Source organism: Schistocerca nitens, chromosome 7 (assembly GCF_023898315.1).
Source record: "Schistocerca nitens isolate TAMUIC-IGC-003100 chromosome 7, iqSchNite1.1, whole genome shotgun sequence".
Taxonomy (NCBI): domain Eukaryota; kingdom Metazoa; phylum Arthropoda; class Insecta; order Orthoptera; family Acrididae; genus Schistocerca; species Schistocerca nitens.
Window position 1 is genome coordinate 514,667,483 of NC_064620.1, and position 20,147 is coordinate 514,687,629.

General features: G+C 38.1%; 1 protein-coding gene across 2 annotated transcripts in view; it reads left to right on the plus strand.

Moving 5' to 3' along the window:
* LOC126194989 (coiled-coil domain-containing protein 186-like) overlaps positions 1-20,147 on the plus strand; it is a 200,511-nt gene that overhangs the window by 105,932 nt on the left and 74,432 nt on the right. For both annotated transcript variants that reach the window (XM_049933405.1, XM_049933406.1), the window contains 3 exons: positions 2,467-2,706; positions 5,167-5,328; positions 19,464-19,736. In XM_049933405.1, the coding sequence (XP_049789362.1) occupies positions 2,467-2,706; positions 5,167-5,328; positions 19,464-19,736 (675 nt within the window). The remainder of the gene's footprint in view (positions 1-2,466; positions 2,707-5,166; positions 5,329-19,463; positions 19,737-20,147) is intronic.

Genomic DNA, 20,147 nt, shown 5'->3' on the forward strand with positions numbered 1-20,147 from the left:
TGAAAAAAAAAGAGTTCCTGCAACATTTTTAACTCGTCTTTTCGGTTCACTACTTCATTTAAAACAACTACTTCCGTGTTTTTGACACGTTCCTTAACTAATTCAATGCTTTTGTTTGTTTCTCTAAATTCGGAGATTGTGAAAGTCTCCAAACAGTCAACTTTGGTTTCTACCCTTTGTATGTCACATGCAACGATTTGTACTTTGTTATTTGTTGCATTGATTTCTTCTCTCAATGATTTCAAATTTTGGTCCAGCTTGTCTGTGACCTCTTTAATGTTGCTACCTAACTGGTTATTTTGAGTTACCAATTGTTCTAGTTTATTACTCAACAATTGAGATATCTGAGCAATTAAATTCGGTTGCTGATTTGCCCCTGAAAAACCATGAAAAGGCGAACAACTACTGCTCGCGGAATTTGCTTCACTATTTAAGTGTTCATTTGGAGTTGAAGCATGAAATTGATGGCCTGACTGCGAGGTCATGCCTATTCGATTTAATTGAGTTTCACTCATTTTGATCAAAGTGGATAAACACTAGATAAAACACTTTCTTGCCTATCAGGTGAAATTGTCACATGCACACAATGAAACAAAAACAGAAAATTGTAAGACACTGTCTGTGACTGAAATAAAAACAATTAAAAGGGGTACTTATCTTATTCATTCGCGATGTCATTCCAGAATTTCACTTTTGCTCCTGGCGACGTCCGTGGCGCAGTCTGCAACGTACAAGATTATGGTTCCTGCCTCTTGTACATGGAATTCTTGCGAGTCGTCCTCTGCACAGCCTTCCACTTGATCCCAGCTCCTCCACCATGTTGAGATGTTTATATTTTCCCACCTCTGCGTTGCAAATGTTTTGAGTGAAATGCCCAGTCGATGCGCTGTTTGTTTTCACATCAATTCTACCAACATTGAGAGTTGTTTAGTTTTCTGGGTTTTGTAAAATTCCTGGATTCATGTCTCGTCAGCCTGACCATGTGCTCTATTTATTTCGATTAGTTACAGTATTAATTTCACATTTATATTGTGTTTCTCACATAAAAATAATGTTAAATGCTTTTGGCACATTCAAAATACACACGGTGGCTTTTACACATATTGTTTCAGCAAAGCATCGTTTTCGAATTATATGTATACTGAAACAGTGGTTATTTTTGTATGTAATTTGGAAACAGGTCACTTTACAATTGGACAATTAGGACTGGTGTTTATCTTTAATGCTCTCCGATTGGTTCTGATAGGTAGCAATGAGATACAGTAATATTTCACAGTGAAGACAGCAACTGCTGAACACCCCATACGTCGAAGCTGTATGGAATGACATATCCATATTTGTCATCCAAAATCAGTTCAACTTTGTGGTGAGTCAGCCTAGAGCTGCTGCTGCACCCTATACACTCCCAGATCGAATGGCTCTGAGCACTATGGGGCTTAACTGCTGAGGTCATCAGTCCCCTAGAACTTAGAACTACTTAAACCCAACTATCCTAAGGCAATCACACACATCCATGCCCAAGGCAGGATTCGAACCTGCGACCGTAGCGGTCGCGTGGTTCCAGACTGTAGTGCCTAGAACCGCTCGGCCACTCCGGCCGGCCACACTCCCAGATCACCTACATGTTCATTCATGCATTCTTTGTATTATACTGTATACACACAGTTAGTAAAATTACATTATTTGTTACCTATGTTGAAAATTTAATGGAAGCTATTTATTTATGACTACAACTTTTGTCGTATGGAATGGACTTGATTTTAAATTTGGTTGTGTGTGTGTGTGTGTGTGTGTGTGTGTGTGTGTGTGTGTGTGTGTGTCAAAAGACATAAATGACAGATACTTACCAATGTTCCTGTCTGTAAAAGTTCTGGTTCGTACCCACCGTTTTTATATTAGGTGACCAAGACACACACTTAATGCTTTGGGAACTCAAATGGGAATCCCTGGAGTGAGGGTAACATTCTTTTTGAGGAAAACTGTTGAGAAAATCTGGAGAACCGACATTTGAAGCTGACAGCAGGATGATTCTGCTGCTGGTAACATACATTTCATGTAAGGACAACAAAGATAAGAGAAGAAAAATTAGGGCTCTTAAGGGTTCATGTAGACAGTCATTTTCCCCTTGCTGTATCTGCGAGAGGAATAGGAAAGGAAATCACTAATGGTGGTACAGGGTGCCCTCTGCCACACGTTTTTGGTGGCTTGCAGAGTTTATATGTAGATGTAAATTTAATGAAAACGAAACTCAACAAAAATATAAATTCCTCCTATAAACTTTTTTGTTTAAATTGATCTTCCCGTGATCTGTGCTCTTTCATCTCTTTTTCCACTTCTTTCTGTTGTATTCCTGTGTTTGCTGTGAATGTATTGTTTACATCCCGTTGTACAGCACCCCCCCCCCCCCCCCCACCTCTTATATTTTAAATTGTCTCATTTATTATATGACCCTTTTTCTTACTACAGGCTCGGGAGCTGGAGTTAGAAGCAGCTCGTTTAGCGCGTCAGAATTCGGAATTACAGCAGCGCCTCTCAGCTTCTGCAGCAGATCTGGAATCTGAGAGATCCGCAAGACAGAATGAAGCAGAGCTACTGGCGAGAGCCTTGGCGGAGCGCACTGCGTATACTCAAAAGCTGGAACAACAGTGCAGTGATCTCCGAGGGGAGCAGGAGATCGCCGCACGGAAACATGCAGCTGCCGTTAAGGTCTGTTTACAGTGTTTATTGGTTTTGGATGTATTGAGAGAAACTACCATTGGGCTTATAGTACAGCTGTTTCTGTGTGCTGATGAAGATTATTCTGTCTTCATTGTGAGGATATTCCTTCATTTTGTGTGTGAGAAGTAGCTGTTGATGGTGCCAAATACCCTCCCCCATGTACTCTGTGATAACTTGTGGAGTATGTACTTAAATGTAGTGTGTTCCCAAAGGCATGCATAGTTCACTTGATGCTCACTTATAAATTCGGTACGAGGTGTAGAAATTATAAAGATGACTTTCTATGGAATCCCACCAGACATAGCCAATGCTGTGTTCCTCAACACGACGAAGGCATAAAAGGAGGTCAGGTGGCAGAATCTTTGAGGGAATTATAGATCAATTGTAAAGAGTTACATTAGGTTATTAGCAAATTATGCCTATGGTAGAAAACTCTCATTAGATCGAAATAAATTTGAAGCCAGATCGAAATAAATTTGAAGCCAGAATGACTTCAGCTGGTTGGCTTTCTCAGGGAACTTATCCTCAATACTACACGCTTAACTTAATGGTATCAGCATGAAGGACAACATAATCTTACCATATTAACTGCAATGATCTGTTCCTCTCAAGCATCTTATATCATACGACAAACACTAGTACATCAGTGAATGAAACTGAGAAATGATCTGGACAAAATAAGATTATTTCTTGAAAACAGTTACATTCTACTTTGTATGAAGCCTGTTCCATAAGTACAGCAAGCTAAGACGCAATTTTTTCTTATAAAAAAGTTATATTGTTATACAGTCTCATTTTAGGATATTCTTTCTCTAAATGTCCCAGCCTCCAACCTTTCTGAAAACTGTCAAGGTCTCTAAAATAGTCTCTTAATTTAAGCAGTTTTCATACCTACAAGCAATTTCTTCAGGTTTAGGAAGAAGAAGAATTACTGTAGAGCCATATTGAGTGAACACAAGGGCTGTAGCTATAATTCATAATCCATTTCCAGCAGTTTTGTGCCAGTCGCACCAGATGAATGAGCTAGCATGTTGTCAAGGTGAAACAGGAAATTATGCTTCATCAAATATGGCCGTATTTTCTTCATTTTTGTTGTTGTTGTTGTTGTTGAAGTGGTCTGATGCTTTATTGTAATATAATTCATTGATATTTTTTGTTTTACTAAGTGTGATGCAGTTTGCATGAAATGGTCACCAAACTTTACTGACCAATGGGACCTTCTTATCCTTGTTTGAGGTGGAACCAACCCTTATTTTGAGTGTTGCTTGGTTTTTGGGGTATGATGGTGAAGGCATATCTCATCAGTGGTGGCAACTGAACGTAAAATGTGGGTTGAATCTTGCTTAAATTGCTCCAGACAGGTCTTCAAAGTTGAAAACTGCACCAATTGCAGCACCCATTGTCATGACAATGTTTTCATTGTCTGTTTACAATGTAAAATATTAATTGCCATTACTGTTGACACACCTGTGGCCTCTTCTTCTTTATACAGTTTCATTTTATGGTCAGATTGGGCTTTTTCAATAATTTCTTCTGTAACTGCATCTACCATACATTCTGGGCATTCATCATTAAAAACAGAGTCTTGTCAAATTTAAGTCTGTTCAACCAATATGTAACTGTTGTCATTGATATACAGGGTCGCTGTAAACACCGTCCACTTTTTCTTTTCTGTCTTCATATTTTCCCATCCAAAGAATAAAAACAAATCACTGAAGATTGGCACCCTTTGCATCTCGACAAAAGTCACACATCACTGCTTACTGATGTGGCTACCATATTCAAACTCCTCTACAAAAGTATCGAAAATAGCATTATCAATTACATTTGTCTTCAAACATAAGTACTCATTGAACTGCCCTAGTGACAAAGAGGTTAACGAAAGTGGCCCTAGTAACCCTTTAACTGCTATGGACGAGTTAACTTGTTGTGCTCTGCACCTGCGGAAGAGTTTAAATACAGTCTCTGCATTTTCTGTAAGTGCTTTTGACATGTGTACCTGTCCTGCTCCCTTAACCCTCTTACTGCTGCAGATGAGTTACTTCCATATCTCGGTGAATGAAAAAGTTTTGAGTAGTTATCATAGAATGTATGTGCTTCTTTGCATGCTATCATTTGAAAAAAAAAAAAAACATTTATGAAACATGAAGGTTGTTATGCTATAGCTGAAATAGTTCATCAGTACTAGTTGTGTGTTCGTTTATATTAATAGTTGTGATGCGAATGTAGGATATGAACAATAATTTGAAAGTTTCATAAATTTCAACATTGTCAGTAAAAGATGAAATTTCAGAAAATTTTTAAAATTGTGCTGATAATGTGACAGAAGAGTGTTTGTTCAAGAGTGGCTTTACTGATCAGTACATAAATTAATTTTTATGGGAGGATTAGTGCTACTAGTTACAATACACATAATGAGTTCAGCTTTATTTCTTTATTCACACACAGGAGTTGAATCGTGAGCTCCAGCATTTACGGAGGAAATACGAGCGCTGTGAATCGCCAGGTCTCCTAGGGTCGCATTCTCGTACCAGCTCATGCTCATCACTCCCAGGTTCAGGATGTGAGATTAATGTAAATGGCCAAGCGACAGCAAGTACAGCCATACAGGTAATAGCAAGCACATTATTGCACTTTACTCAAACTTCCATGAATTTGTTCCATTAAATAGTCCATTGACTTATGAATTTATTTACAGACCAACAGAAATTTCTTCATTTTAAAACTTCTCTGAGATTTATGATTACCTATAAATGATCTCTGCAGGTCAATGTCACTTGCAGGTAACATTTTTCTCTGCAGTGTGTACTGAAACGATGTAATGGATTAAAACAGTATGCGGTGGACCTTACTCGAACTGAACCTGCGTGTCCTTACCATCAAGTAACTCTGCGGCATGGCACTGCTGTCAGTTGTTGAAAAAGACATTGTGCTTCACATGTCCATGGCATACAAGCAACAAAGTGCAATTCATTTTTTATGGAGCATCAAAATCAGCAGGGAACTGCAGCCCACTTATGGGGGAAAGTCTCTCACTTTGAAAAGTGTGAAATGGTGATGTGTGAGTTTGCAAAAGGCCGCAAAGAATTAATTGACATGAATGTTCAGGGAGGCTGCGTTTGTCGCTGACAGACATTATTTTCCTCGTGGATCCAGCGGTGAGGGGGGATCAGCACATGTGCCTCAGTCATTTTCTGGGAGCTTGGCATTTTGTATAGGAGTGTTTATGCCATTGTTTAAGGGTCCTTATGCTACTGGAAGGTGCCTCAGTAGTTGGATGACACAATGAAAGGCAAGTGAATGATTGCTTCACTGAATCATATGCAGTGTTACAGTTTATTGGACCACATTGTTATGGCAGTGGAATGTGGATAATGCATTTCACACTGGAATCAAAGCAGCAGAGTATGGAGTGGAAACATATGGATTCATCTCTGACAAATAATGGTCTTCTGTTATCACCATGGACTGCTGCTGCTGTGCTTCATGCTACTAGATTCAGCCATTAATACCAACAGCTCCACACTGTCACATCTGCGGGCTGCCGTCAGGATAAAGTGCCAAGACATTCTCAATGTGGTCAATATGGTCAATGTGGTTATCGTCCACGACAATTTGAGACCACATGTGATAATCAGAACCACTGACAGGCTTTGGTCATTTCACTGGCAGAGACTGGACCATCCACTATACTGTCTGGATCTCACTCCACGTGATTTCCATGATTTTGGTCTGCTGAAGTAGTTCTTGGCAGGACAGTGATACACTTGCAACAGTGAAGCTAAGACAACAGTCTGATGGTGGTTCCACAGTCAGCCCCATGAATTCTGCCACAAGGGCATCTCAGAATGTCTGAATCAGTGTGGGAACTATGTGGAAAAATAGTGTAGGCTAAAATCAAAGAATGTAAAATCCAGGATTGTGTGCGCATGCATGCGTGCGTCTCATTTTGATGAAGGCCTGTTTGGCCTTGTTGGTTTGCTTGTTTGTTTGGCAGTCTTTTTGTTGTGTCTATCTGCAACTCAGCATCTCTGCTATATGGTGAGTAGTAACTATCTTTCCAATATTGTCAATAGTGTAAGGTACATAGAATAGTATGTATATTTGTAATTACCTGTATCTATCTTATTTCATCCTCGTGGTTTCTCTACACCACAGAGGCTCACCAGACTTTTTTTTCTTTCCATTCTAGGATTGTGATAATATTCCTGTTATCGTATCTTGACTATTGGTTTTGAAATTGACTGCAATGTGATGATTCTGTTGATCTGATACTCCAGTAACTCTTGTGGTTATGTCAACCAACCTAGGTCACATTCTTCTGTTGACTGAAACACAGCCATCATGCCTCTCAAAATAATTTAATTTGATTTGTCTACAATTTTTGAAGGTCATGAGTCAATGACATTATTGTGTAATGATTATCAGTACAAAGTCTGTGACATGTACACTCTTATATTGTATACAAGTTTCTTGATGATTACAGAGGATACTATTCACTCTTCAGTTTTTTCTTGTCATGATAAATAAGTAAATTGCATCAGCATGAATATTCTGTTGGAAAACTGTTGAATTACAAAATGCCCTTTTTTACCTTCAGGAGGCAAAATTAAAAGTGCTGTCAACTGAATAACTTAAAAGTATAAAAAGAAGACTAATTGTAGCTTTTGGAATATCTGTATTTCTTCCTCAGTGAGGAAACAGGTATGTTGGGAAAGTTGGAGAGGAGGGCAGATCACTCACACCCGAAGTTGAGAGGGATGATTGTGAGGACAGACACATAGAAGAAGTCTAAGGTATCAGAGAGTGCCAGAATGCAGTGTTTTCTAAACATTTTACTGTTACACCCATATACTGTTCAACAATTGAATTAAATGTAGTAAACTGAATGCTGTCGTCATCTAACATATGTTGGTGTACGGCATTGTGATATGCTGCCAATATGAATAATGGTAAAATACACAATAATCCAAATAAAAGTTTTCAACACATTTCATCATAGCCAGATAACTGAAGTCAGGTCTGTGGAATCTCCATCTCTGAAATCATTTAGGCATTTTGCTTTTCAAAGTAATTATGTCAATGTACTACTCTGGCAAAATTGGTTTGATTAAAACTGCTGCTGGTGACCTTAGTTGCCCTGGTCAGCAACACCTGGCTGACAAAGGTCACTATTTTCTCTGTTAGATGATAATACTGGATAGAGGTACCACACTGCAACAGACTGGTCCCCGGTTCAGTGCAGTACAAAAAAAAACCCCGAGCAACCATATAGTGTTAGGCCAGTAGTCAACAAACTCATGTGGCAACAGAGCCAGATATAAAAAGTAAAACAGTTGAAATTTCTTTTGAGAACCAGATTTTTTCAGCTTAAACTTTGAGTAGGTACATTATAATTAAGGTAATTAGGGTACTCCTAAACTGACCTTTACTAAAAAGGTTCTCAACTGGCCTTTACTAAAAAGGTCCTCAATCTGACTGCGGTAAGTTGGCTGAGGACCACCCCTTCCAACTCTCCCATCCTCACGTTTCTTCTATATTTGTTTCAAGTATCTTCCTTTGCTCATCCTTTATTTGTGCGCAAAGCATCTTTCATTCTACAATGCTCCGTAAAATTAACTTAGTAAACTTTAAGTAAAGTTTTAAGGCTTAGTTGAATGAAACATGATATCATATGTAATAGCAATATGTTTTGCTAGTAAAAATTGTAAGGTTTTGATAAAATTAAATAATGACAGTGACTCATAAACACTAATATGGCCTTGTGTCTCCTTGGAATGTTTGAGTAAGTAAAGTTTGTATATTGTTGTTTCCAATTTTAAGCATAGTTTCATGGTCTGATCAATAAAACATCTTCTCAATTTACTCTTGATAAAGTTCATGCTTCAAAACGATTGTTCGTATGGACATGTAGAGCTGAATAAGAAAAGAACAGCAAACACTAGGTTTTCAGCTGATTGTGTGAGTCAGGAATACTATTCTAGGTGTTACAAATCAACGTATCTTCATACTCTAGGTCTTTTAAAGGAGGGCATTTGTGCTGTGAACTAAGTTAACATTTACAATGTGGGGAAAAAAATAGTGGTGCTGCTTATCATAAAGATGACACATTAAGTTGGAGACAGGCACAGTTGAAAGACACACACAAGCTTTTGGCCACATCCTTCATCAGAAAAAGAGAAACACACACCATTTATTCACACAAGCAAGCACACCTCGCGCAAACATGACCACCAATCCCCCCGCAGTTCAGACCATCAGTTGCTGGAGTTGGCGATCATGTGTGCTCGAGGTGTGCTTGCTTGTGTAAATGAATGGTGTGTGTTTCTCTTTTTCTGATGAAGGCTATGGCCAAAAGCTTGTGTGTAACTGTCTTTTAATTGTACCTGTCTGAAACTTAACAATCTCTCTTTTCCTACATAGTTGATATTTCCATCTGGAGTTTCCACTGTCGGAGTTAATATTTGTTTTTCTTCCATGTTTCTACATGAGCAAAAACATTCAGCTCTCAATCTCCACAATTTTTGTTTCTTAAATCCAGCAATTGCAATTCAAAGTTGCCAATGTCAATATTAAAGGCAGAAAAATGTAATTCTGTTATAGTAGCATTCAGATGGTTTTTAACCAAGGTCAGAATTACTTTGCTCTTTCCGAATTCCTGAAACCTGTTTAGAAAGGCTTCTGCTGCTTTGGAATAGGAATGCCATTGCAGAATTATTTTCTTGGCAATGCTTCAATAGGCTTGTAAAGTGAATTGAAGTTTGTCTTTCAAAATCTTGAGCAGAAAGAGAGAATTTGCTTTCAAATGAAATAACTAATTCTAACATTGAAAAAATGTTTCTTTCTCCCTGTAGTTAATGGTTAAGCTGATGTAGCTGAAGTGTAACATCTACCATGAAATAAAATTTTTGAATCCACAGGTAGTTTGCTAGCTCTGAATAGTGAACACACTTCTCAAGAAGTAGTTAATAAGGAAGCAAAGCATTTCATAATGTTTCCTCATGATAACCAACATACTTTGTTATGCAACATAAGGCATGCTTACTCATTCTCCATTTCAACTACAGGTTCTTTAAATTTGCAATGATCAAGAGCTTTAGCTATAATGGAGGATAATCTTAATCACCAAATCCATAACTTTGCAAATTTCTTGTGCAAGCGTCTGCACACACTTATTTCAACAAATGGTGCAATAATAAATATAAATATCTTACGATTAATTTTTTTTTTCCCAAAAATAGCGAAAAACCTGTTTCTCATGCTGGTCATAATTTTCACCCCATCTGTTGAGATGAGACAGTTTTACTGAGTGGAATATGATGTTTCTCAATGCATACAATTACAACAGCTGCTATATCACCCTTTTATGTTTGACTTTTGAGTAGCAGTAATCCTAAAAGTTGTCCTTTAGGACCTGTAGATGTTACAAATATACAAAAAATTAAACTTGTGCTGTGTCATTCGTGTCACAGCACTTGTAAACTATTGTTGATAAAGCTGAAACCAATTTAAAATACTTGACTTCCTAATTGGTTATATTTCAAGAAATTTTGACTGTTCTGTCTTTCACTGTTTAACAGACAGAGGTAACACATACCTTTTTTTAAAACATCTGCTTTGCCCTTACAGTCCTGATATAGTTCTTTAGATGCATTTATAAAACAGCTTTTTATGTATTCACCATGTGTACTATATGGTTTTCCTCTCTTATCAATCTCTTGACTAACCACAAAACTTGCAATTATAACATCATTCATGGTGTATACGACCCGGGACAACTGGGAAATCCGGGAAAAACCCGGGAATTTTTTCATCCGGGAGAAAACCGGGAAAAACCCAGAAATTTTTCGGAATTCCGGTAATTTTTCATTGTTTTAGCTTTCAGTTAAATTTTTGTAATTTTGACTGCAGAATTGATTCTCTAGCAAAGAATGTTATTGTATCCTGCTACTGGAGAATGATACTGCAGCAATAAAATATAAACGAGAGGGAAAAAAAGTAAAACTTTAGTGGCAAAGGAAATGTGCAGTTTACAACAACAAAACACCGTGCAAACACAAGCGTCTGCAAATAGCAAAAATATGTCAAAGGCCATAGGGCGCAGACTGTAATTCTTCGTAACAATGAACTGCTTGTTATGAGCATGACGTCACAACTGTTCACATTAAGTTCGTTTGACTAGTTGCCAGCGGTCTGTTGCGCATGTGCATTTGACTCGCATATAAGTAGTACCTTCTCCCGCTTCCCGCTACTTGAAGTTTGGCTGTTAGCTGTATCGGTAGTAGCAGCAAGCAGCCAGATGCAAACGAGAAAAATTTTGCTCGCGCGCCCTAGCTGCCAGATTCGCGCTTGCACAGAGTTGTCTGAGTTGCAGTGGGGAGGGGGTTAGTCTCCACGTGACCCGTGTTTACGTAAAGTGATTTCGCTGCTTCTCTTCGTGTACAGCTCCCACGTCAAATGAAAACAAAACGGATTTCTGTGGCCGGAAGCTATCAAGTGAATTAAAATAAATTCACATAATTACGGAGGGCAAAAATATATTATTAATTTCAGTTTTCTGATTTTATTTTATTTCCAAGTTAGTAGCAGTCAAGCATTAATCGCCTTGCAGAACAATGAAGTTATTTTTGCAAGTTTGCTAAAGAAATTTGGCTTTATTAATCTTTCCGCTGAGGTAATCATTTTATTTGAAACGAAGCGTTTCATTCTACAGTATTGGCTAGTTCCAACTGTTCGCTGAATTTCTAGTGCACGTTATCATATTCTGCCATGTATGGCATTATGCCATAATAAAGAACCAAAAATGAGATCGTAGAGTACTGGTCCTCCAAGAAAATTTACATCCCAAAAAACCACACTGAAAAGCTTAATATCAGATGGGACCTACTTCATTGTGAATCTGGAAAAAGCCAATTTGCACTTCCAAGCCGAATTATGCGTTTTAGTATGGTTTACGAAATTCCAATGCTCTTTGGAGTATCCTCTGATGCCCTGTTTCTTTTAAGGTGTAATGTAAGCTTTATGCACACGAACATGCGGGCTTCCTACACCATGCTGCAGTTGCACACGCACAATAATGCCTGTTTTCTGGCGCTCTCCGGCAACTGGTAAATCGAACCTATTTTTAACAGCCTCCAAATAGTACTGCGAACGGTGGTTAGAAAAGCTTTACTTTTAAAGTAAATTTCTTTTTACGCAAGATGAAATATGTTACGTGTGAGAAAGTGGGACGAATATCTAAATCACAGAGCGTTCGAAACTTAACAGTTTGAGAACCAGCCACTTACAAGAATTTCGAGCCGAGACATTTACGTCATAATTTTAAATTTACTGGTACATTTGTGTGACGTATCTTAAAGCATAACACACGCAAAAAAAGATCAATATTACATGTGAAAGCTTAGCGTCTGTTGTAGCGTGTTAATCTTAGAGACCAATATTATATGTGAAAGCTTAGCTTTACTTGTAGATATACGGTACTGTTTACATTAATGTAAACCGTTAACTTTTCCTCTTGTGTGTTCGCGCTATGTAACCAGTGACTTGCTATTGGCTGTCTATAACACGTGTCCTAAGCTCTGAATAGCTGCTGTCATCGGCTTTTCTCGTGGCTTGACATGACTTTTCACGTGGCATGAGACATGACTCGCTTACAAAAGGACATCGCAACCTCGGTTTCAACGCTCCGGAAACTAACGCACTGTACTGCAAATCAAAGGTCTTTCCAAAACTTCTCTCCTTTTTTTAATTAAAAATTAAAAGTCTCTCCAAAACCTTTTCTGCCCCGTCTTTTTTTTTGTGAAGTTCTACGCGATTGTATAAAACGTTAACCATTCAAAGGATTGATATGTTTTACAGTTCCGAGGGAAAATCTACAGGAAAACCTACTGTAACTTAGCATGGAAAAAGTGTATTTTGGCCCGGGAAAAAGCATATTTTTTAAACGGGATATCCGGGAATAATCGGGGATTTTTTTTTCCTTGTCCCCGTATACACCCTGATTGGAAGATTGTATCCAGTAATTAAATATAGAACTAGATTTTTCTTGGCTCTTATAAAGTTAATCTACTGCTTTCTTCCTGGCATCATTGACAAGATATTTAGTACAAAATGACACCTGTGTGGGTGTAGTGTGTTTCTTCAAATCTGACGTCTTGTCATGGGCCAATGTCTCCTGACAGATAAGGCATGTCAGAAGGCCATTTAAGTTTTGAATAAGTGTGAAAGTCTTGGTCCATTCAGTGTTTTTGTGATAATAAAACCAACAACACAAAATAATTACAATTCTTAAGTGTACAGTAGCAGCTAGTTGGAAAAATACAGGTAACTTCATGCTTTGAGCAGGTACTTTTGTGGACCCACAGATCACTAGCCACTGCACAGTGATACTGGCTCACTCTGTTCATGCATGAATCGCGAATGAGCCCCCTGCACAAAGGCAGACTGAAACTTTGTGGTCCCTAAATGCACAAAATGGCACCTGGTGGTAATCATTGGAGGGGAGGCAAAGTGCTTCGGACAAAGGCAGGTGAAATTGCCAACCACAGGGGTGCGTATTTTTAACTACAATTCTATTCATTTGTGTAAGGGCCATGAAAATTCATTCACATGGTATGTGTGCGCCCACATGTAGTATTTTGTGGTAGAGCCACACTCAAGGGGGCAAAAAGCCAGATGTGGCCTGTGAGCCGTAGTTTGCCAACCACTGCTCTAGACCAGCGGACTGAGAGATACAGATGCCATCATTTCACATGAGTATGTGTGTTAACCAAATTCCATGGGGTTTTATTGTAGGAACATTGTTATTGGGTTCATAAAATTTGTAAAAAATATCATGTGGACTTACAAATAATTGGTTCGTGCTGATCCAGAAGTGTGTAAAGGATGTTGACAGATTCGACGTGCCAGCAAAGTACAAATTAAGATAATTGTAGTATCTGTTATCATCCCTTACAGTGAATGATTCAGATACTTTCTGACAGATCTTATGTATCCATCAGTTCACTTGCAGTAATCTTTTGGACGCATGTACATCCCCCAAGATCATAGATCATGGAGCACCTCAGTCACTCCAAAATTCGTTGGAGTGGTCAGATGAACAGTCCATGATAATTGAGAGTAGTCACATGATCCCTGAGGCTAATTGACATTTAAAAAATTGAGCACTCATGTATTGCTGTCGAAAGGTATATGTGCACCTTAGGGCCAATTTCGTTAAGTTGAGGGTGCCTGTTGACCAGTCGTGATTGTATGTGGCTCAGTAAAGAGTTCACCGCTCTTTCACATCAGAGTGAAAGGAATGACAGGTGCAACTCCTTGTATTACTGTCCTGAGTAGACTATTTGGGTCATTAAATTAATAATTTTGCACTTTACTTCAGCCTTATCATTTTTAATATTCACTGCAATTACTAAATCCAGTTTAGTTTGTTGATTTGTGGGATATGGTCTCTCTCTCTCTCTCTCTCTCTCTCTCTCTCTCTCTCTCTCTCTCTCTCTCTCTCTCTGTGTGTGTGTATGTGTGTGTGTGTTGTAATTTTTCTTTTTAACCATACATTATCATACAGTAAACAGTTGTGTGTAGTCAGACTGATAAAAGTAGTTCCCATCTACCTATAAACTCTGCATTTGCAAGCTGCTGTAATTTGTTAACTGTTGTCATACTTGCAAATCAGTTAATGTTTTGATGAGGTGACAGTCCTGTTTCGTTAAGGATGCTGTTGCTCTTTAGTATGCCTTAGGTGTTGTGTTTAATCGTCTAGTGGATGTGTGCATTCTTCTTGCACTTGCAGGTGCACGGCGAAGTTTGTATTCTGTCTGTCAAATGTGCTTCACTTCAGTGGAGCCATATTTAACAAATACCTCTTTTAGTTGTATTTTATTATTATTTCAAGTTGTTTAATTGGTAATCTTTGCTACAGATGGTGTGCTTCATGTAGAATCATGTGTGTGGGTCCATAAATAATATATAAAAGTCTGTTAACGTATGAGATGAAGCATTTTTGTTTTTTTTATGTGAATTAAATGGCTTCTTTTGTTAAGATTCACAATTCTTAACTTTGTTACAATAAAGTAAAATGTTTTATTGGTGTTATTTAGTTTTATTTTGCTTGCAATGAGATTGCAGATTTTCTTCCGTTTACTCTGTATGTCTCTTCCTATGAAATACAACTGATTTGTAAGACCACTATTACCTTCACTACGGTCATCTGCAGGATCATATTCCTACTACTTTGTGAATCATGCTTGCTATAGTAAATGGCTTTGTCTTCATCATCAGAACTGCCGTAATCCTCATCTAAATACTCTATTTCAAAATTGGCATTCATATTGAATAGCTCCTTAAGTTTGTCAGCTGTAATGTTTTTGTTGTGACTTGGCAAGACAGCCAAGCCACTATGAGATAGCCGAAAGGCACGCGTTTAAGCTCACGCAGGCTGGCGTGAGGTCTGGAACAGTTAAAGGAGTTGAGTCTAGTAAAAAAAGTACGTAGCTTCTGGAATACTTAACTTTAATCCATAATTGGTGAACATCGGTCTGACGGTACATGCATCACAAGATAAATAGCAAATGATAATGGCACCTTGCTAGGTCGTAGCAAATGACGTAGCTGAAGGCTGTTCTAACTATCGTCTCGGCAAATGAGAACGTAATTTGTCAGTGAACCATCGCTAGCAAAGTTGGCTGTACAACTGGGGCGAGTGCTAGGAAGTCTCTCTAGACCTGCCGTGTGGCGGCGCTCGGTCTGCAATCACTGATAGTGGCGACACGCGGGTCCGACGTATACTAATGGACCACGGCCGATTTAAAGGCTACCACCTAGCAAGTGTGGTGTCCGGCGGTGACACCACAGTTTTCATGTGATCTGAATAAGAAGAACATCTTTAGTAGTTCATACACAATTTGCCAGCAAAATCAGATGCAAGACTGTCTGTATTAGTGAAAGTAGAAAAACTAAACAGGAGAAATGTTACTTACCTGAACAAGCACAGGGTGTATTTGGTATGCCAAATGGGACACTCACTTTTAATCTCCTCTCAGACACACTACAGGTGTTCAACAATGGACAAAACCTATCAGTGTGGTATCTGCAGTAGTAATGCAAAAATAGCTCTTTGCTCAGACCCAACAAACAATGTAAAGTCACAGGAATTAAACTTAATTTACATTTGGTGCACTTTATATGCCAATGTGCCTGCTGGAGGGTTAAAGTTCTTGGATATTTTGGAACATTTGATTTGCCTCTGTTGGAGTTTGTACATCAGATTCCATATTTTTGAGTCTATCACTATTCCTGGGGCTTAGATGTTGACACTTTCTGATTATTTTTTAAATAATTAACACTAATTGACTTTGTAGATTGTATTTTATTGGTCCTGTTGTCTACATAGCAGCTTATGCATAAGACATTGGACAAGTCAAGTTATAAATATACAGGCTGAAAGTCATTTCAAGGCATACATATTTAAGCTTACAATAATACACTTTACACGTAAGTATTTATATAACACATTTCATAAATTTAAATATTCTTCAATGGAGTAAAAGCAGTGATGCTGTAAATATGACTGTAGAGATTTTCCAAATATATTGACCTCAGTGATAGCTTTTATGTTTTCAGGAAGTTTGTTATAAAGCTTAACTCCCATGTGAAAAGTACCTTTTTGGCACAGTGCTGTTCTGATTTGAGTCATATGTAAGTTTCTGTTTTGTCTGGTAAAGTGCTCATGTATATCACAGTTTTTTTGCGGTCTCCGGTCCTTGCCTATTACATTTAATTTAAAGAACAAAAGGGTTTCCATAATGTATACACACGGTAACGGAGGAATACCAGATTTCTTAAACAGGGGTTTACAAGAGTCTCTAGGCTTGCACCCAAACAAGATTCTAATGGCCCTCTTTTGTAGTTAAAGCTGTTTTAGAGTTTCCCCAGAAGGTGACCCCATATCTAAGACGAGAATGAAAGTACGCATGATATGCATTCAATACTGTTTTCTCACTACAGCATGATTTTAATGAACAAAGAAGGTAACATGTTTTGCTCAGTTCTGCATTGAGATATTCAATATGCTTATTCCATCTGATGTTACTCTGCAGCCAAAGTCCTAAGAATTTGGTTTCAGTACTGTTACCAACTGGTTCGTCATCGATAGAGACTGATGGGATAAACATGTCCTTGTTAGGAACATTGTGGAATTTTAGAGCAACAGTTTTCTTACTGTTTATTACAAGCTGATTACTCTGTGCCCAGCTGCTAAGTTGTTTCGTGACCGTGTTTACTGTCTGCTGTAACTGTTCATCGTCGTCTCCTTTTAATAGAATCGTGGTGTCATCTGCAAATATGATTGTTTTGTGTGCATCAACATTTAAGCTTAGATCATTTATGTACAGAAGAAACAGAAGGGGTCCCAATACGGATCCTTGGGGTTCACCACATTTTATTTGTTTATAGTCAGATAAGTGATTAGATACAGTTTTTAGTTCAATATTTGTGTGCTTGACGCACACTGCCTGCATACGATTTGTCAGGAACGAACTGATCCACTTGTTGGACAGACCTCGAATACCATATCTTTCTAGCTTTGATATCAGAATTTTATGGTCCACCATGTCAAAAGCTTTTGACAAGTCAATAAAGACTCCTATTGTTTCCTGTTTTTTGTCCATCAGGTTTAGGATGGAATTGATGCATTCATAGACAGCAGTTGTCGTTGACCTCTTATTTCTGAATCCATGTTGTTCATTACATAGGATGCTGTTTTTATTTATGAATTTCATAAGTTTCTCATACATAACTTTTTCCAGTACTTTAGAGATGCAGGAGGAAATTGTGATGGGTCTGTAGTTATTTACATTGTTTTTATCACCTTTTTTATATACAGGAATAACTTTTGATGTTTTCAACACATCAGGGAAAGTGCCTGCCTGAAGTGAGCAGTCGCATAAATGTGTGAGTACTTCAATTAGGTTTGATGCGCTCTTCTTTAACACTGTTGCAGGTACACCATCAATACCTGCCGAATTTGAATTTTTTAGTCCTTTTATTGATTTAGCTACTTCATCTAGTGAAACAGAACTGATGTACATTGATCCCCTACATGCACTTATTTTATATTCATTTGCCTGGGTGCTCTTAAAGTTTGATTGTAACATATTTTCAGCAATACCTGTGAAAAAGTTGTTAAATGTGTTGGGTACTTCTAAGGGGTTTGTTACTTTTTTATTTTTATGTGATAGTGTTATATTTTTGCAAGGTTGTCTGTATTCTCCACATTCTTTTTTTATAACACTCCACATAGCCTTTGATTTATTACCTGAATTATAAATGATTTCATCATTATGCATTATTTTTGCTGCTTTTATTACTTTTCTTAATATTTTGGAGTATTTTTTATAGTATGCGCGTACTACAGGTGAGGAATTTTTTGAGTTACATATTTCGTGAAGTAGTCTTTTCTTGTGGCATGAAACCCTTATTCCCTTTGTGATCCAGCTGTTTGTTCTAGAGTTTCCCCGTATGGTTAATGTTTTCAGTGGGAATGCAAGTTCAAAGAAATGAGTTAATGTATCAATGAAAGTGTTGAATTTTTCATTTATATCGTTCATTTTGTACACTCCTAGCCATTTTTCTTTCTGTAATAAGTTGTTGAAGTAGTTCACATTATGCTGATTATAACTTTGATATGCTGTTCTGAAAGACATGTTGTTAATAATACTGCCTTATACTTTTATGCTTAATATTTGAGCAAGATGATCACTAAAACCTGCATTGAAAATTTTTAGTGAGGTGTTGTTTAAACTCTTCTTGACTAGAAACTGATCAAGAGCTGTTTGGCAAGTTTCTGATACTCGGGTAGCTGCTTTTACTTCAGCCTTACATTGGTAAATTAAATTTTGAATTAATTGTTTTCCAGAATCATTATTATAACTACCTGGATCTCCCTTAAATACTGAAAAAAAGAAACCTCTTTTTTTTAACATCATGTAAAGTTTAGTTTATCTTTAATGATGCCAGGTAAAAGAACAATGGACCTTCAAGCTAGGTGACACATGATGAAGCCATTGGACTCAATTTTGTGAGGAACATAGTCGAAATCCTCAGTCAGGTTTAGATTTATTGAGGTATCCTCAAAATTCATCAAGCAGATTCTGTGATGCTTCTCTTGAAGACACCATGACCAATTTCTTGCCCCACCCTTGACAATTGTGAGCTTTTTTCCATATTTCTGATGACGAGTCATTGATATGGCAGCTAAACTCCGCCTTCCTTCCTTTGGAAACAAAATATAGAATGTATTGACAACTAGCATTTTTATCACACAATATGTTACTTATTATTGGTATGTATAAGTCTCAAAATTTTATTTAAGGAATGATTTCTTCTTTGAAGTGTAACAAACTTTATTCTTTATCAGTGTAGGAAAAGATAGACTGATGCTTACCATAAAGAAGACACATTAAGCTGCAGACAGGCACAATTAAATGATATTGACATAGAGCTTTCAGCCACAGCCTTCATCAGCAAAAGAAAAATACACACTATCCATACACACAAGCAAGCACACCTCATGGACACCTGACTGTCACTTCCAGCATCTCAGACTGGAATGCAAATTTATTCTTCTTATTCTTCGTTTTTTGGTGTAAACACAGAAAATTGTAGGTTGTTTAATGGTTCTCAGTGAAAAGTACTTGTATGTATGCTTTGTACAATGAGGCATCATGCTCATTAAAGCTTTTGTGCAGGTAACTCCACCGGCTGCAGATGAGTCATCCGCTGTCTCTGTGGCAGTACGCGGTCCCAGTAATGCCCCCTCTGAACCTGACAGGCAAGCACTTGTGGAACGCATTGTGCGCCTTCAACGTAGTGTTGCCCGAAAAACTGAAAAACTGGAGTTTCTAGAGGAGCATACAAAGCAGTTGGTGGCAGAATTGCAACGCAAGTCACGTCTTGTGCAGAACTATGTTCTTCGGGAGCAGACAGGAGCACTTGCACCAGAGGCCTCTGACAACAATAAGGTAAGAAGGGCATGCACAGTTTGTGTCTCTCTCTCTCTCTCTCTCTCTCTCTCTCTCTCTCTCTCTCTCTCTCTCTCTCTCACACACACACACACACACACACACACACACACACACACACACATTGTTTCATGACTCCTAGTTACCATATTTACTCGAATCTAAGCTGCACTCGAATCTAAGCCACACCAGAAAAATGAGACTCGAAGTCAAGGAAAAACAATTTCCCGAATCTGCGCCTCACCTGAAATTTGAGACTCGAACTTCAAGGGGAGATAAAAGTTTTAGGCCGCACCTCCAAATCGAAACAAAGTCCATTGTAACATGACACAATTTAGGTCGAATGGCTGAAGATACATCTACAGTAGTTTGGTTCGAGTCGTAAGCTTAGCAGCTAAGCTATACCAGGTA